General features: G+C 41.0%; 2 protein-coding genes and 1 non-coding gene across 3 annotated transcripts; 2 read left to right on the top strand and 1 right to left on the bottom strand.

Moving 5' to 3' along the window:
- The first annotated feature begins 213 nt into the window (after positions 1–213).
- Positions 214–6,195, top strand: lrp13 (low-density lipoprotein receptor related-protein 13). Its single transcript, XM_055050788.1, has 19 exons — positions 214–293; positions 367–513; positions 985–1,200; positions 1,275–1,504; positions 1,587–1,716; positions 1,882–2,066; positions 2,147–2,333; positions 2,541–2,753; positions 2,826–3,009; positions 3,088–3,289; positions 3,381–3,545; positions 3,691–3,891; positions 4,217–4,760; positions 4,834–4,950; positions 5,045–5,149; positions 5,223–5,450; positions 5,520–5,874; positions 5,951–6,059; positions 6,130–6,195. The coding sequence occupies exons 1-19, from the start codon at positions 242–244 to the stop codon at positions 6,151–6,153; spliced, it is 3,594 nt and encodes a 1,197-aa protein (XP_054906763.1). The 5' UTR covers positions 214–241; the 3' UTR covers positions 6,154–6,195.
- Positions 6,196–10,368: 4,173 nt separating this feature from the next.
- On the bottom strand, positions 10,369–16,573 carry rchy1 (ring finger and CHY zinc finger domain containing 1). Its single transcript, XM_055050665.1, has 9 exons — positions 16,460–16,573; positions 14,850–14,969; positions 13,653–13,768; positions 13,269–13,347; positions 13,148–13,192; positions 12,976–13,034; positions 12,785–12,814; positions 12,369–12,489; positions 10,369–11,352 (listed from the first exon to the last, which is right to left on the bottom strand). Exons 1-9 carry the CDS (start codon positions 16,508–16,510, stop codon positions 11,053–11,055), a joined length of 921 nt encoding a protein of 306 aa, XP_054906640.1. The 5' UTR covers positions 16,511–16,573; the 3' UTR covers positions 10,369–11,052.
- A 971-nt stretch (positions 16,574–17,544) lies between these two features.
- Positions 17,545–17,615, top strand: trnag-ccc (transfer RNA glycine (anticodon CCC)). The gene has a single exon. It is a non-coding gene; the product is annotated as a tRNA-Gly (tRNA).
- Positions 17,616–17,917: the final 302 nt, after the last annotated feature.

Consider the following 17,917-nt stretch of genomic DNA (forward strand, 5'->3'; position numbering starts at 1 on the left):
TTCACATTAATTTACATCTAGTTTAAATAAATTAGCACACACATAATTCTTAATATTTGGCTATTTATTTTTGTGAATTGTAGCATTTTTGTGGCCCTCCATACAGCTGCTCCTAACATCTCCAGCAGCTCCTCCCTTACTTAGGTGTGCAATCAGGCTCAATTGGCTGAATCTGTTGCCTTTATAACCTGCCTCCCCCAGAACGTGCTGGCATCTGGTTCGTTTTGACTTGCCTGTGGCAATGGGTGGTCAGTTATGGCTTTGTGTGAGCTTTTTAGCATTATTTTTACAAGGTAAGCATCCTCCCCCCAACAGTTTTGGTGTGTTTTTATATGTTCATGACTTGGTGTTTTTTCTCTTCCCCAGCTGGAAGCTGTCTTAATCGTTGCAGAATGGGGTATAGTCTTTGCAAGGATGGCTTAGAATGCATCTCTTATAACCATGTGTGTGATGGAGAGGAGGACTGCAAGGACGGTTCTGATGAACAGAACTGTGAATCGGGATGCAGTGCTGGTATGACCCAAAGGGTTAACTGGGAACATAGGCTTTTATAGTTCTTTTGTTTTTTTTTACACAAGGCAAAAAAACTTGCTCAGCGGAATTTGACATGTAGAGCTGGGCACAAGTTTGAGAGCATAACCCATAAATTGAGCTCAGATTAACATTAACTTGTATTCCGAGCTCACAACCTAAACATCTTGAATTAAACTCCAGGCGAGTTTAACGGGGGCATCTGGTTTGTTTTGGTTTTGGTTTGTTTTTGCACATAAACATCAGTAACCTACAGGCTACTTGTTAACAAGCTTAAGGTGCTGCATTGGTGTTAGATAATCATTTAGCTAACGTTACCTGTATTGAACAACTTTACTCGACTCAGTCGGTTAGTTTGGAGGATAAAAAGGCATCTTCTAGTGGTGACTGCTACACCATAGCATTCATATTTTGGTACTCTTTTAGCTGAGTGACTTTATAATCCTGCTGCAGACCAGTTCCAATGCGCCCATGGAAGAAAATGTATTGAGAGAAGTAAAGTGTGCGATGGCGTACCACAATGCCAGGACCACTCTGACGAAATTGGCTGTGCCAAGCACATGGAGGGTTGCGCTCATCTGTGTGACGAAAACAGCCGCTGCGTCCCCAGCAGTTTCCTGTGTGACGGAGAGCGGGATTGTAGCGACGGCAGTGACGAGGCGACCTGTGGTATGCTTGCCTGACTTCACAATTTGTGTCGCTGCTCCTTCGCAGTGCTCTAACATACTATGGCCCTCCTGTAGCCAATGTGCAGTGCAGCTCTACAGAGTTTAAGTGCCTCAGTGGCCAGTGTGTTTTGGCCTCCGTGCGTTGTGACGGTCACCCCGACTGCTGGGATCGCTCTGATGAGGACGGCTGCACCACGCCACCGGTCTGCACAACCAAACATCGCTGTCCTCACAGCAAGGAGTGCTTGGTGCAGGAGTGGCTCTGTGATGGAGACCAGGACTGCAAAGATGGCTCGGATGAAAAGGTGCTCATTTATGCACTTTTTTTTTCCGTCCTTTTCTTTGGAGTTGCACTAGAATTCTAGCGTTGTATCTCTTCTACTGCAGGATTGCCCCGCAGTACCAGTCAGCTGTGGTGCCTTCCAGTGGTCTTGTAAATCAAACACCCAGTGTATTCCTACAGTCTGGAAATGTGATAAGATTAAAGACTGTGATGATGGTAGTGACGAGACAGAATGTGAGTATATGCATATTTAACTGTACTTGAAAAATGTTTATAATTCGTTTGCTTGAAATAATGAATGAGTGTTCAGAGACTGTAAATGATTGCTGTGCTTTTTAGTTCCTAGAATTCACTTTTCTCTTTTTTTTTTTTTTTGGTTGTAAAACTTAAACTTCCCAGGTGGAATGGGAACATGTCTCCCTCATGAGTTCCAGTGTGGCAGCCAAGAGTGTCTGGATCCAGTCCTCGTCTGTAATGGCATTACCAACTGTGCAGATGGTTCAGATGAGGGGGGCAGCTGTCAGACGGCCTGTGCTACAACTGACCGCTGTACACAGAGCTGCCACAGCACACCCCAGGGACCGGTGAGAGGCCACTTAAAATGTGAAAAGACATTAAAACTTTACAGTAGTGGATTGACTTTATGCAAGTCTTCTATTTATAGCGCTGTCGCTGCACAGCAGGGTACAGGATGCTGGAAGATGGTCAAACGTGTGCCGATGTAGACGAGTGTGATGACCAGGCACAAAGTGCGTGCAGTCATCTGTGCATAAATCAACCTGGGTCATACCAGTGTGAGTGCCATCCCGGTTTTATAATGGAGGCAGATGAATACCGATGCAAAATCGCAGGTAAAGCATCCAAACATTTGGGGGGAGAGGAATAAGGTGAACTGTGACACTTGAACTGTTTTCGCAACAGTTGCTGTATCCTGAACTCTTAAATGCTACAAGAGGCGTTTGTCCCAAATGTTCTTTCAACACCTTGTGTATGTTCATCAAATTTACACATTGTAATTTGCACCTTATACCTTGTCTATTGTTGCAATCTCTTCATAGGTGAACCGTTCCTGTTGGCATCTGTCCAGACAGAGTTGTACATGTATGGTTTGCGCACTGGAAGCCTAGATGCCTTGTCTTCATCTGCCAAAAGGGCAATCTTGTCTATAGACTATGACTGGCGAGACCAGAAGGTTTTCTGGGTTGGTGTGGACACTGAAACAATCAGGTGGTCTTCTATGGACCAGAAGACTACAGGAATTCTCACTAAAGGTTGGGGATAGCAAAAAACGTTTACCAACATCTGAATCAGTTTAAAGCATAATCTAAATTCTCCTGTTAAAGGTGTCCGGGCAGACTCTGTAGCAGTCGATTGGCTTGCAAGGAACCTGTACTGGATTGATGGTGTAAATAGTCAGATTGTTGCCGTCAGCCTCGCAAAAGCATCTGTCAAGTCACTGGACCAAAGCATCATCCTGGATGAAGAGTTGGACCAGCCTCGCTCTCTGGCCCTACTACCACAAAAAGGGTTGGCAACAAACAATTTTAAAACACATTAAAATTAAAAACTCTACTGAGCTGACATTCATACTCATCCCTCTCTTAGGCTGATGTTTTGGACAGAAATTGGCAACGTGGTTAAGATTGAACGAGCTGGCATGGATGGGTCTGAGAGGAAGGCGATTGTGAACAGCAGTTTGGGCTGGCCAGGTGGCATTACAGTAGATGTCCTTTCAGACAGGGTTTTCTGGACAGATGAACGAATGAATGCAATTGGTTCTTCCACGCTAGACGGTGACAATGTGAAGGTAAATGAAGCCAAAAGTTTTCTCGAGATTAACTGGCTTTGAAAGTAAGCCATCAAAGTTCATCAGTTTAAAGCACTTAATCATCTTTCAGATTTTCCAGCTAAAGGAAACTACCTATCCCTTTTCTGTTGCTGTATTCGATGACTTGCTTTACTGGTCTGATGCAAAGAGGAGAGTGGTGCAAGCTGTTGATAAACTCTCTGGCAAGAACAGGCAGGTTATCCTGAAGAGACCTGGTCAACCATTTGCTATTAAGGTGAGTTTTGTCTAATTTAGAACTGAACCAGATCAAGACAATCCTAACTTTCTACAGTGGTATCTTGCTGCAATGTCTTCCACTGTCAAGTGCAAACCTTGGCTTGCTGAAAACCAGTTTCTGATTTCCCTGTTTTTTTTTTTAGATTGTACATCCAATAATGCAGATGGACACTGAGAGCCCATGCAAGAAGATGGCTTGTTCCCATATGTGTGTTTTGGCACCAAGACGCAAGGCTGTGTGCAAGTGTCCCAGTGGCCTATCTCTAGCTGGAGATGGTCTGCTCTGTTCTAGTCTTCCCAAATCAACATTCCTGCTGCTGTTGTCGCCGCCTAATGTCACAAAGGTTTGCTCTACATGTCAGTTGGGTAGTTGCTTTAAATTCAGACTTTATATATTCTCTGGCTAGCTCTAAAAGTGGGAAGGAGAATGCAGAAAAGCATGGTGACTAGGTTGTCTTGTAAGCTGGAACACAAGCACTATTTAGTCTTCTATAGGACCAAGGGAATAATCAGTTCTGGTCCTGCAAACTCAGTTGGCAGCTCTCTCAAGACCTTGGCATTAAAGGCGAACGTCGTGTCAAAGAAATCTTGGCTAAAGACGAATTGACTATTGAACCAATGGAACTTTAAAATTCTTTAATGACCTGCATAACTAATGTATTTCTGCAGATCTATTTTCAAGCCCAAAAGGCAACAGAGTTGAAAGGCTGGCCTGAGAAGAAGGCAATAATCCCTGGTGTGAGTGATGCAAAGATCCTGGACTACAGTGAACATGAAGACACTCTGGTCTTGATGAATGCCAACGCAACGTCAGTAAAGTCCTTCAAGCTGAGAGACTTGGTCTTGGTTGCTCAAGATCAGGTTCTCAAACTGCTAGATGACCAAATCACTGCTATGGCCCTTGACTGGGTGACCCTTAATGTATACTGGAGCAGCAACAAACAATCCCGACTGCAGGTTACATCAAAAACCGGCGCATACACAGCCATGCTAATAAAAGATGGGATTGCTGGTGTGAGTTCCATTGCCCTTCATCCTAGAAGTGGACAAGTTTGCTTTACCAACCTAAATCTGAAAGATTCTGGCAGCAAGGCCACAGTAGAATGTGCTCACATGGATGGCGGAGACCGAAAAGTTGTGTGGAAAGATGCAGTTCAACCCACATCTTTAGTCTTTTCCAGTACTGGGGACACAATCTACTGGGCTAACACAGGTACAAGTACATCAAAGTAAAGTTTTTTCTTTTTTTTTATTTTTATTTTTTAAATGACCCAAATGTTTCATAGGAATGGGGAAAATCAGTTCCGTCAAGACTGATGGCTCTGGGTACAAGGAACTAGAGGCTGGTGATGGGCTGACTGCTGTAGCTCTTGGTGACATGCCAATCTGGATGACTGTCAGTGGTAATGTGAACACTGCTGGAGGGCATGTGCTACCTTGACCATTTAAAACTTAAATGGTATATTTCTAATTGGCATGCCTGTCAATTACCCTCAGATATGACAAGACTCTGGTACAGAGAAGATCAGCAGCAGAAACTATGGTTTGAGGTTGATGCAACAGTACTTGACTTGAAAGCCTATAGCAAGTCTACTCAGTCAGGTCAGTGACTACTAAATTCAAAGGGAATTTGGTGCTGCTTTAAAATTCTAAGGTCAAATCTTATTCTCTTCAGGTTCCAACCAGTGTGCAGCAAACAATGGCAACTGTGAGCACCTGTGTCTCACCACCCCAACAGGACGAATGTGCAAATGTGATCATGGCTTCAATGCAAAAGGCACAAACTGCATCCCTGATCAAAACTGCTCAGCTGGTGGTAGAAAATGTCTGGACCAAACCTGCCTGCCAGAAGAAAAATCCTGCGACGAGCAAGCTGCCTGCGCCGATCACTCGGACAAAAACTGTATGTAACCTTTAAAATGGGTAAGCTGTACAGCTGGCTTCAAATTCCACTAAACTGGTTTTCGTTAAGGTGCTGATGCCGAGCAAAAGTCAGAAACAAAGGTCTCTACTCCAAATCAGACTATGCCGAATCCTCACATTCCATCCCCAAAGATGAACTTGGGCAATGCCATACAGAAAACCGGTGGGGACCCAAACCTTGAGGCGGCAGAGTGCAGCAAGAGTCGTTGCAGTGGGAATGGGCGCTGTGTGAAAATTGACGAGGTCACTACATGCAAATGTTCAAAGGGCTACAGTGGGGCATCTTGTCAAGACACTGCAGCAAAAGGCATTCAGGGCCACATCATCTATGGTGCTGCAGGTCTCTGTGGCATAGTGGTCATTACTGTGATAGTGGTGATCCTCAGAAAGAATGCTGGCTCAAGGTTTCTACACTTATTCTAAATTTAAAGTGTACATATTCTTGGTGCCACCAATTTAATGGTATCCCTCTTGATTCAGAGGAAGGAGACCAGATGCAACAGTGGAAACCAGCATGTCTGAACTGGAGAAAAAAGTGGAAACCACAACTTGTGCACAGAATGCTCAGGCAACTTCAGAGAAGCAAGAGGTGACATGATGAACATGGAATCTGTTTATGCCTATTTTTAGCTGATCTAATGTCCTGTTATCTCTTGCAGGAACCGGGATCTTCTGTGGATTAATTCATAACAATTTTTTTTTTTAATAAAGAGTTTGCATTTTCAGTTGGCTTGAGGTGTCTTTGATATTTAAAACACTTTGTGCAAAAAAAAAATGTAAAAATAGACACCCAATTATTTGGCAATGTCTCTGCTGCTCAGCTGTGCACGAGGATGTGGTGCAATTGGCAACTCGGTAAATTATGAGGGTTTTCCAAGGGCTTTGGTTACTTAAAATATGAATTTCAATTTGTGAAAAGGTAAATTGTCATACTAAAGTGTTGCTGTTCTAAAGTCCTTAAACACATGTGGAGAACCCCACAAGTGACTTCTGTGACCTAAGAAGCTCTGAAATGTGGAACGAGGGCTAGAATCTCTGCAGTCAAACACAGCACCAACCTGCCTAAGATTTCACTTTAATTTCAAGTGAACCAAAGCTTCACATCTACTGTTTACTTCAAAAACACAGAGAACTGGGGTGCAGTACTTGCTGACATTTTACAAGCTGAAACTGCTCTTGTCAAACCTTGAACCTGAGGAGCAGACAGTCACACTGAAAGCTGTCAGCTAAAAGGAAGCAAAGCCAGATTTGATAACTGGAAGATAATTTGGTCTGACAATTCTGCATAAGCATACTTCACAGGGTAAGGTTTTTTTTTTTTTGGCCCCCTTATGCCACACCCTGCTTAAATAACATTGTTTATCCCTTTGGCAAAGTTTCAGTCTTCTTGGCTACAGTAAGGAAAAGATCCATGTCATAAAGCTTGGAACATATCCAACTAGCTTTCAAAGCCAGCACTCTACCAAATCATGAACATTGAGCAGGAACTGCATGTCAGTGTGGACCTACGTTTGCCCTAAATGAATGCCATAAAAGGTGGTTCAAGGTGTACCTAGTAGTGGGTACAAGGTACTCGCCATCTGAAGACTCAGAAGCTAACGGCTTTTAAAATTTAAGCACAACATCCTCCAACTCTACTGGAGGAAAGCTGAAGTTATGATGGTAGCAGATTCTGATGGTTAGTCAGATGAAACTGCTTCTTGGGAAGCTTTGTGTGTTCCACAGAGAGGTTGTTTGAACGCTGTGCATGTATTTTTGTTGCAAACATCATCTCCATGGCACCCCAGTGTATTGTTCAGCCCAGAATCTAGATGTTATTTAAAGTCTGGACCAAATTCTTCCTATTGTTTACACAAAAACCACAAATCGTGTTTACTTTGGCTGTGAGGCCACTTCTGGTGCGCTCATTCTCTCATTTTCCAGTAAGAATTTTAAATGCTTTAATTTCAGCTCATGTGTAGGTGTTAAATGATTCAGCTTTTGTAGTTTGAGAGTTTATCTACAATAAGGGCTTTTTTTCTCCCCCCAGATGATGGATCGCTCCTGCGTAGCCCCCACACATGTAAACAGCTGTATAAAAACAGGCCCATCTCAAATATTTCGTTCATTCTGGACTTAGAAGAGGCACACATCATCTTGGAGGTACTGCTGAGGTAAGCCTGAAAAGAGGATTACCTTTAGTATGACACGGTGCAACGTGTATCAGGAGATATGCATTCCTCGTCGGACTTTACTTTGAGGGATTTGAATGATTTGCTCAAATAGTTCTTTTTTCCCAGGTAAACAAATATGGCTGAAGAATTCCAAAACCAGTTTTGTGTACAAGTTGAAACCAAATGAAAGGAAATTAGTCAGAATGTTCAAGAACATCCCAAAAACCCATCAACATTTTGAACCTGTTAAAAGCTGGAAGCTTGTGAACAAACAGTCTATATGTTGGGAACCTCTTCATCCTGAAATGTGAACGGTTCAAATCTGTCAAGAGCCTGGAAATAAAATGAGATGAATGTAGTTGATGAGCTGTAAACTGATGACCTGCATCCACCCACTTACATTCTACCTGTTCTTCAAATATAGCAGAGGGGACAATGAAAGTTACAGGGGCCACATTTTGGGCAGCCCTTATGGTGACGTTGGTGACAGCTAAACCGGTGAGTAGCTCCACTTCTCTGACTTCTTTTTACTACTTAAAGGTGCAGTATGTAACTTTTATATTTAAAAACCAAAAAGTTTTTTCTCCACCATATTTATTCAAACCGTCACCTTGTCGTGGCAGTGCAGTATGATGCAGGTAATCTAAAAAAAAAAAAAAAAAAAAAAATCAAAAATAAATCAAGCTCCTACATATGCTATAAAAGTCTGCAAAAATACACTGCTACTGGTCAAAAACAATCAATCGGAGCCATGCCGAGGGTCTTAGTGCTGTCAATCAATCTTGTGTATCTGCAAATGGTTGAGAAATAACTTACAGTTACAGGAAAACAGTTCAGTCTCATTGATGGCTATGCTAACTAGCCCAGCATTTATGAACACGGAGCACAAGACAGGAGCAGGGTGATTGGCAGCACGAAGACCCGCCTTCTGCCTCTGATTGGTTGTTTCTAGGCAGCATCAGGAGCACTGGCAGAAGGTTAAGGAGTGTCAAGGTTTTTTTTTACGACACTATATGACATTATATATATTGGGTTTTTTTGTGTGTTTTTTAAAATAAAAGTTACATACTGCAGCTTTAATGGTCTTATGTTATCATATTAATAACATTACAAATTAATATAAATATACATTATTTATATTAATTTGTTTAATATTTTTAGAAGCTCAAGGACATATAATTATTCACAGCATCACCTCCGGCCCCCCCACCCCCCACACACACAACCCTCCCCCTCCTTTTTTTTTTTTTTTTTTTTTTTTTTTTTTTTACAGGTTTGCCTACATGTGGAAGACAATTCCTCAAAATCATCAGAGTCCAGTGAGTCGATGTCGTCGGAGGAGACCGACGTCCAGCTCGGACCCTCACAACCGGCGCTAACAGACCCAGGCCTGCAGGCGGAGCCGCTGGACTCCAGTCTTTCTCCGTCCACCACCGACTCGGGAGCACCGGCGGCGCCCGAGGACCCACAGACCTCCACAGACATAGACCCTATGCAGGGTCAGACTGCTCTCCACACAGACAGCGCTCTCGGCGCAGCTCCGGACGCTGGCATGGCGATAATCACGACAAACCCAAAAGGCGCCGAAGCGCACGAGGGCCTCCAGCGGGGAGCCAACCCACGCGCTTCTTTCACACCCACACCTCTGTCGGTTTCCACGGACACGCCCTCCACCATCCCCGCAGACACCCCTGCTGCCAGTTTGGATTGTTTCACTGTCCGGCCCGTCACAGCTGAGCCGGCGCCACCTAGAGGAGACAGCATATGAAGAATGAGGCCACGTGCACTTGAAGTGTTATCACGATATTTTTTGCAGTATTACCGCGATAACAATGAAGGCGACATTAGGAAATATTTATTATTTCATTTGAAGGAATGACATAATCCCACCAACATAAATAGGTCGCTTGAAAAACAGACTCCTCTGTTGGGCTTCAGGGCATCAGACGCATAATAAAATTGATCGATTTTAGTTTTAGGAGAAAAATCAAGAATCTTACCGCGATAACTGATAAATGATACAATAAATGATACCCCTATGAGGTATCGCATCCTTGTTTATGAATGTTGTGTCTGATTTAACCAGTGGGAATTTATGAACAATCCATTAGCACATCGAGACCAGAACTGATTCCCCATTCATTAACACGAATAACCTTGAAGTCCAGCACGGGTTTAAAGGATTTCAGCGGGGTTGTGTTGAAAAACGAGTTCTCACTGGAAAGCCAAAGAATTCTCAAATATTTCTGAAAACATGGAAGAAAATCTGAATTGTTTTTTACACTTTGTGCCCATATTTTCTTACTTAGACAATTACGAATAGACACAATAACTACTAAATAAATGCTGAATGGTTGATGGTCACTATCTAAAGTATTCCTTTAGACTGTATTTTTTGTGGGGGGTGTTCAACATGTGGAAATGAGACTCCTGGCCAATTTGTTTAATATTTTTAGACATATAATTATTCACATCATGAGGCATTTGGTCAGAGTTGCTTTCAGAACTCAGGTTTCAACATTGCCCTGGTTTGAATTGCATTCATTTTTCACTTTCTGCTTGGGATTTAAAAACCATTTAATGCCATATGTTGTTTTGTAGTAACAAATGTTTTCCCCATCTCCCTCACCTGTTGCTGCACACTGCTGACCAGCCGGCTGCAAAACGGCTCCTATGTAATTTTGTTCTTCTTTCCTGTGAATAAAAGCTGTTGGGTACTGTCGCACATTTCTGTGTCAATAAACAAAAAGTCTAACAATTTTATTCAAGATCATCGCACTATGACAGTCACACACCGACTGAGTGTTTTGGTAAACACAGTGACCTGATCACTGTTTCCTGGTAAGATAATGACTTCTCATGTGTACTTCATACAACCCACTAAAAGACAATAACAAAATGAAGCTACTTGTCGAGATTACTTTTTTTTTCAAAGATGAGTTTTATCTTCATAAAAATGCATTTTTAGACAGAATTAACGACGCTTTAAGCCAAGCTTTTTAATAATGCCTGCAAGAACAAAAAGATGAAAACAGCAAATATATTTTTAATGAGCCCCTATGATAAAGCAACAACGTGCTGCATACCCATTTCTGTTTTTATTAGGCATTTTCCAAAACTCCAGATCTTCTGAAAAATTTCACATGACATGCACTATACAAATTACAGGTCTGTTTTTTTTTAATTTTTAACCAGGGGATATGGCACAAAATCAACTGTTTTCAGGCAGCTGTGTTAAGCCCCAGTTTACTACAGTTTAAAAGCATTCAGGTCTGTGACTGCAAACCGTCTGTCAGTGTCAATGAGAGATTCCACAACTCCTCCTTCACCTTTCTTGTTGAGGGAAATGAATGGGTTCACTTGTTTTTATATTAATATAAAGTTCATTGATCAAATGTCAAATGTGGGAAAGTCACTGACTCCTGGGTTTTAATGTGGCATCTGCGGCTCCGGCTCGTTCTCTGTGTGCAGGTCTGAGGGCTGCGGCTCCGGATGCTGCTGCTGCTGCTGCTGCTCCTCTTGCTGCTGCTGCGGCTCCGGATGCTGCTGCTGCTCCTCTTGCTGCTGCTGCTGCTGCGGCTCCTCTTGCTGCTGCTGCTGCGGCTCCTGATGCTGCTGCTGCATGAGTCCTCCATCCTGCGCTGTGTTGTAGGAGCCACATTCAGCGCATTTCATCCCCAACACATGGAAAGGCACGGTGCAGTGGGCCTGGCAGTCGTTACAAATAACCTGGAGGAAAAAAAAGGACCGGGGTTAAACCACTTTCATATCTGTCTGTTTTTGAGACACTTAGAATTCGACCCAATTTTGTCATGTTATGACTATTAAAGGGGCAGTATTAGGTCGTTTAGAGGCACATACTGGTTGTTTTATAGAACAATTAAATAACTATGTTACCTTCACTTGTTATGAAAATGCCATATATATATCAAACATGAGAAATTTGACTTTGTAATTTAACACCTTGAGATTGGGCCTCTGTCTCTTTCTGGAACTGTGCCTTCAGGAAGTCATCTCAACATGGTTTCTCTATTCACCCTTTAACAAAGTTTTTACCAGCGTTTCACTGAGCAGGAGCTCATATAATGAGATCAGCTGATGCTCAGTTCCACCAGGTGTTTGCTAATTGCTGCTGGCTAGTCTGAAGTAGCTGAGTGGGTGACTCACGGCGGAGGGCTGCTCTGTGAGATGGAAGCTTGGAAGTTTAAATGCCAATTCAGATTTAAGACTTTTGAAGATCTTTCAAAGACAAATTTAAGACCTACATCTTACATACAAACATCACACAGCCAAGTGGTGATGAATTTGGACTTACACATAATAGCTACTTGGCTAGCTATGGGTATATTAGCAGCTAGTTACCGGTAGCTTCAACCTCCTTGAGTAATAGAACACAATAAATATGTCTCAAACTTTTGCCTGACAGAAAAGTCTCGCAAGAGAATAAAGTAGATTAGCCAGTCCTTTGATGAATGTATTTAGAGACCGACTTACTTTTCAAAAAATGAATTTTTGACTTTAATTAAATTAAGGCTTTAATTTATGAATTTAAGATGTCTTGAGGGTGGGCAGACACCTTGTCCAACACTTATCCGGACGCGGGGAAAATTTGAAAGAGTCTTGTTAGAGAGCACCATTTCACGGTGTTTCTTTGTGAGATGGCAGACCGGACAACAAATATAATTTTCTGTCGTGATTGATACATTTTTCTAAAACTTCTTTGAATGCAGTTAGTGAGGTCTTACTTTGACTCTGGCATCCTTGTACTCAGCGGGCATTGGTGTCTGAGCGATCTCTTTGTCCATCATTTCCCAGTGTTCGTCCATGTTCAAGGCGGAATGCATGCAGAGAGGACAGCGGTACGTGCTGAAACAAACACACACACACACACAGGCATTCAGCACACTGTAACACTTCAGTAGATCTGTACGTACACACTCACAGGTCTGATATTTTACTGAAGCCAAAACAGACAACAATGTTTGTCAGTTTAACTTTAGACAGAAGTGAAGGGGAAAAATTGCTCCCTGATTATCCAGAATAATAAAAAAAACTGCTGATGATATTAAATTAACAGCTGAATGTAGACAGCAGTAACTTAAGAGCATTTCATTTCATCTAACTAATGTCACCAAAAACAAAAAGGATTCATTCCACTCACCGTTTACTGAGCATGGCATCAAAGCAGGTCCTGTGAAAAAAGCCAAAAGCCAAATGACAGATCATGACAGATTCGCAATCACAGAATGTGAACATAAACAGCAATACAGATGTTTCCATTGTAGTGACGCATTCTCTGCTCGCTCTGATAAAAGGAGGGCTGGCGAAACGCGCGCTAAAAGCCAGGCTTACTTGTGTAAAAGATGGCCGCAAGGAAGAACGTGAGCACCAATCCGGGATGTGTGAATATCCTGATCAATCAAATAAAATATTTCAGATGCAAAGAGTGAATCTAAAAATAAATAAATAAAATAATGTAAACAAAAATATACATTAAACTAGACGGGTGAGTGTGTGTGATTACCTCCATACACACTGGGCAGTTCTGCCTTGATACGTTCTCGACACACTGAAATGAGGAGGATAAGCCGTAAATCAAAGCAACCAGGGGAGGAAATGCGAAGCTGCAGATTCATAACAATCACCTTGTGATTTCCTTGCAGGTCCTGGGCTAAGCACAAATTGCACTTCTGACAGTGAAAGTATTTCTCTTTGGGCCCAATCCTGCAAAAGAAAAAAGACAAAGTGTTTGTCTCTGAAAGTCCGGAGTTTCTGAAGCGCCTGCATCACAACTTTAAGTTGAATGTTTTTGACAGATTTTACTGTATCTTTTTACCTCCGTAACCTATCATGTGGAAAGAAAAATAGCTAAAGTGTTACAATAATACCACAATATGGTGGGATTATGATCTCGCAATAAATGTAAGTGTCCTGTTTGTCACAAATCCATTAAGATTATAGTGATTCTGTATTTCTGTTGAGTGTTTCCAAATCCATCAGAGTTCCTGCCTGTTTCCACAAAGACTCACCTGCATATCCCACAAGGCTGACAGTGGTACTGCTTCTTGTCCTTGTCAAAGAGGTGACAGATATCACAGTAATACTCCCCAAACTGCACATGACACTGCTGACAGTTCTTCTGAGCCTGGAGGAGCAGAAACCAACATATTACCTTTTTTCCCCCCCTTTTATGTTATGACTTGAGCTAATTGTGATACAAATCTATTTCCTTGAGTCACAGGAAACAAATCGGTGTATGAAGACGTCTGACTTAAAGTAAAACCGCTGCATGTTTAAGTAAAAGAGCAGTCTCTTTGCCCTCCTGTGTTGCTTCTGGGGTGGAATTCAAAAAAGGCCTCAACCAATTTCAAGATCCTTCCCACCTGTTTTTTTTTTTTTTGTTTGTTTTGTTCCACTACCAGTTCGGCCAAATGCTTTAAAGTTCTGTAAAGTTGTCTGTTTTTTGTTCCCCCCCACCCCCGTTTCGATCATTTTAAAGTCCTGCTACTGATAATAACAATTTGTTGCTGATTAAAAGATTTAGTATGTCCCATTTGTAAAACCGATACCAAAGTATAACTTCACAAGATTTCCACATTTTATTTTGTTTGTTGTTTTTTGTGTAGGAGTTTTAAAAAATTATGCATTCATTCTCCTGACATTACTACTTTACTCTGGTACCGTTCTGACTTTATTCTCATAGTGTTACAACTTTTTCCCCCCCACACTGCTTTTTTTTCTTGTATTACTACTACTTTTTTACAAGTTTATTCTCGTATTTTCAACCTCATTGTCATACGACTTCACTGTCTTATCATCAGGACTTCGTTTTGCAAAAGTATAACTTGATTCTCATGATTATGTTTTTTCTTTCTTAGCCCTGCTGTGATCCTCCATGATGGCTGTACTATTTCCCAAACCTGGAATCGACTTAGATTGAATTCATCATTAAAAGAAAAATATAATAGCATTCATACTGATAATAAGTGATAATAAACCTCTGACAAGCCCAATGTACATATGGACTACTTTTATTTCGAGGGAACTGTTTTGCTTTTGTCGAGATAATTGCTGTCAAAAACATAACATCAAAAGCAACTAAACATCTCATCATCATTATTATTAGAAACTCTCAACTTCCTTCCTAGCCTCACAGCTGAAACACTTTGCCACAGCCATGCCTGCGCCTCATCTTTTTAACTTGTTTTTTTAATTATCCCTGTTACCTTCTGCAGGGTTTCACACTCCGAACACAGAACCTCCCGGACTTTGAAGCGGTCCATCTGGTGGTTCTCCTCTGCATCGTGGCAGAGCCGACACACGTAGAGTTTCCCACAGCATGGAGCCTGCGGAACGGAGACACATCAACCTGTTACTACACTAAGGATTTGCCGGCTGATTTGCCCGTACGAGCTAAAAGCTCTGATTAAGTTCAGTTAAAGACATACCGTCTTGAATGGAAAACAAGAAGAATTTTCAATTGTGGATGTCTTGAGTGGCTAAAATATTAATGTTGGTCTTTTCGGTTGTTTCTTCTGTCCATTAGTCAAAAACCTTGCTTTTGCTAGAGTTATTTATGACTCAAATAAGTCTATGGAGAGGATTCCAACAATATTCAGGTCAAATTTTATGAAATTTCCCACTCTTAAATTTCCAGAGTTATCAGTTCTATTATCCAATTTTAAGCATAAATATAAAAATTTCTACAGTCTATCTTTGTAGAAAAGCAGTTTGTGATATCGGGCTTTAACATCATCACTGTCCTAAAATAATGTCTTTTATTTTTCTTTTTTGTAAAAGTGATTTTTGCAAAAAACAAAAAAAATTCACCGCATCTTTCCTGACAAAAAAAAAGGCAAAAAGAAAACAACTTTTGGCAAAAAATGACTTACGCGATTATTTTAGGCAGATGACGATATGGAACTTCTAAAAACAGATAATGTAAGGATGGTTGGGAAAACTGATGGATGGATCAATGAATGGATGAATGAATGAAAGTACTCAGATCAAATTCCATAGATTTAGAATAAATGTGTTCATTTGGACTGGATCCGTCTCAGCTTTAAATTTCTCCCACTCACCTTGTTACCACAACGAAACAGCATGGCCATTTTAGCCTCCTTGTATTTTCTTTATTTTAGAATTGAACATGAAAATGTTATCAGTTTAAAAGAGTCCTCGTGGATGGTAATACTGCATCTCGCAGGTCTTATCAACCAACAATGTTTACAAGTATCAAAGTACAGACTGAAACATATGAATTTCCAGAACAGTCTGAAATATACCCAGGAAGAGGGAAATGAACTTAACAAATCTTCAGAAAACACAACTTCCTTAAAGCAATTTATCTGCTCTGATTGAGTTGGATACACACATTTTGACAGCTTGTTTACTGATTTTGTACAGTTAATCTATTCTAGTTACTACGTCATATTTACTTGTATAATGCATCTGGGTGCAAGCTAGCTGTTTGAAACAAAGTGTCCAAAAATAAATACAATCCAATGGTAAAGCTGGGTAAAAAAACAGGAGAGGCACACATGGCTGCTAAGCTAATGTAGCTGTGTTAGCACCAGTATGCTTATGAGACAATGAATGACTTCTTTAAAGGTCTTTGCTTGCAGTGAAACTTTATGGCATCGTAAACAATTTAATAACTGATAACGTCACTAAAACGTTATGTAATAACACTGTTACAGTCCAGCAACGTTGGAATGACTGACAGGAGAGCGCTGAGATGTCCGAACAGAAAATAACTAGACAACCAAGTTTCCACTCGAGAGATTTCTCTCTTGCTCCGCGTAACAGAAATATTTTTTCTCTAAAATGTACTCACTTTCAAGAGGCAACTGCGTACATAATGCTGACAGCCGATGGAAGAAGCCATGTTTACAACTCCAACGCCTGGCTCTTCTTCGCGTGCTTTCTATTCCCAAGCCCCTTTCTTCTTCTTGACTTTTATTTCCCCACCCTGCATGGGGCGAGGTGCACCTGACAAACTGACCGGAAGGCGCGTTACCGCCATCTGCTGGACAGAAAAAAAAAAAAGTCACCACAACGAATAATTGCTTTTCGGGAAATAGTAATTATTTCGCAAAACATATGTGCAATTATTTGCACATTTGTTTTCAAATTTCTGTTTTCTAACATAAAATTTTTTCATGTTTTCATCTCAGTGAATGGACTTTTCTCACTGCTAAAAGGACGCAGTCGAGGTTTGTTTATAATGATATATGCATCGACTCAGGATATCAATCCATCTCCTAAAGCAACTACTTAATTTTGAATTTCAGAAAGATTACTTGTCCAAGTTGTTCATAACCCGTTTACAATGTAACCTACACAAAATATATTTTTATCTGACAGAATAACAATCAGCCATGCACCCTGTAATTTAGCCTTTCAGAAAGAAACCATTGAAGGTTTTCCATAAAAGTACTACAGCAAACATGTGGAAGAATATTCTAAGATTAGATGAAACCACATGTTTTGGCCTATCATGCAAAGCATTGTGTGTGGGGGGAAATACATGCACACTGCAAACACTGCACTGGTTTCAGTGGTATTATCATGGAGCAAGGTTGATTATATTTCTTCTGCAAAGATAGACATGATCTTAACTCATATACGTTATCATATAATAATGTTCTGTTATCAATTACAATTGATAGAGTTCCTAAAATTACAGGACTCTCCATAATAATCCTGGCAAACATGCCCTCTATACACACGAAAACAAGTTGATCAATCAAGAACAATGCGGACAGCTATTGGGTTATTTTAATAACTGTACTAGATGAATATTTTTCCAAAATTTTTGTTAAAATTAAAAAAGTTGTAATGTATCAACTATATAATGAAATTGAACAGTGATCCGGATGTTGAGGATGGATACTCTCTGTGGCGAAGATGGAGCAGACGGCGCCGCTGGTGTAGTGGTATCATGCAAGATTCCCATTCTTGCGACCCGGGTTCGATTCCCGGGCGGCGCACGTGTTTTTCTTTCTTTCTTTTTTTTTTTTAATTTTTGTTTTAGTTAGAATCCTGGTTTTGCTGTGTTGCAGGAAACCATTCATTTTGAAAAATATGCATAGGACACACAAATCCAACAACCGTGACTTGAAAGCGCCTTTTTTGTATGTACATATGAAAAATAAATCACCGTAAATCATGGGAAACAATTAATGTGAGTGGTAAAAGGGTGATAAATTACAGTGCCCGCAGAACAGATGAGGAGGGAAGGCGCATCTTTGTGTAAGTGAAGGAGCGTTTGATTTTAGCTTCATTTCAGCGC

The sequence above is a fragment of the Poeciliopsis prolifica genome, unplaced genomic scaffold (genome assembly GCF_027474105.1).
Source record: "Poeciliopsis prolifica strain line A6 unplaced genomic scaffold, Auburn_PproV2 SCAFFOLD031, whole genome shotgun sequence".
NCBI lineage: Eukaryota > Metazoa > Chordata > Actinopteri > Cyprinodontiformes > Poeciliidae > Poeciliopsis > Poeciliopsis prolifica.

Excerpts from the sequence above, each read along its gene's own strand:
- lrp13 (XM_055050788.1), top strand. The coding sequence starts at position 242 with ATGGGTGGTCAGTTATGGCTTTGTGTGAGCTTTTTAGCATTATTTTTA. Across the intron at positions 1,201-1,274 it reads CAGTGACGAGGCGACCTGTG|CCAATGTGCAGTGCAGCTCT; the intron begins GTATGCTTGCCT and ends GCCCTCCTGTAG. Across the intron at positions 2,754-2,825 it reads TACAGGAATTCTCACTAAAG|GTGTCCGGGCAGACTCTGTA; the intron begins GTTGGGGATAGC and ends CTCCTGTTAAAG.
- rchy1 (XM_055050665.1), bottom strand. The coding sequence starts at position 16,510 with ATGGCTTCTTCCATCGGCTGTCAGCATTATGTACGCAGTTGCCTCTTG. Across the intron at positions 13,769-14,849 it reads AGTGTGAAACCCTGCAGAAG|GCTCAGAAGAACTGTCAGCA; the intron begins GTAACAGGGATA and ends CTGCTCCTCCAG. Across the intron at positions 13,348-13,652 it reads CAGCCTTGTGGGATATGCAG|GATTGGGCCCAAAGAGAAAT; the intron begins GTGAGTCTTTGT and ends TTTCTTTTGCAG.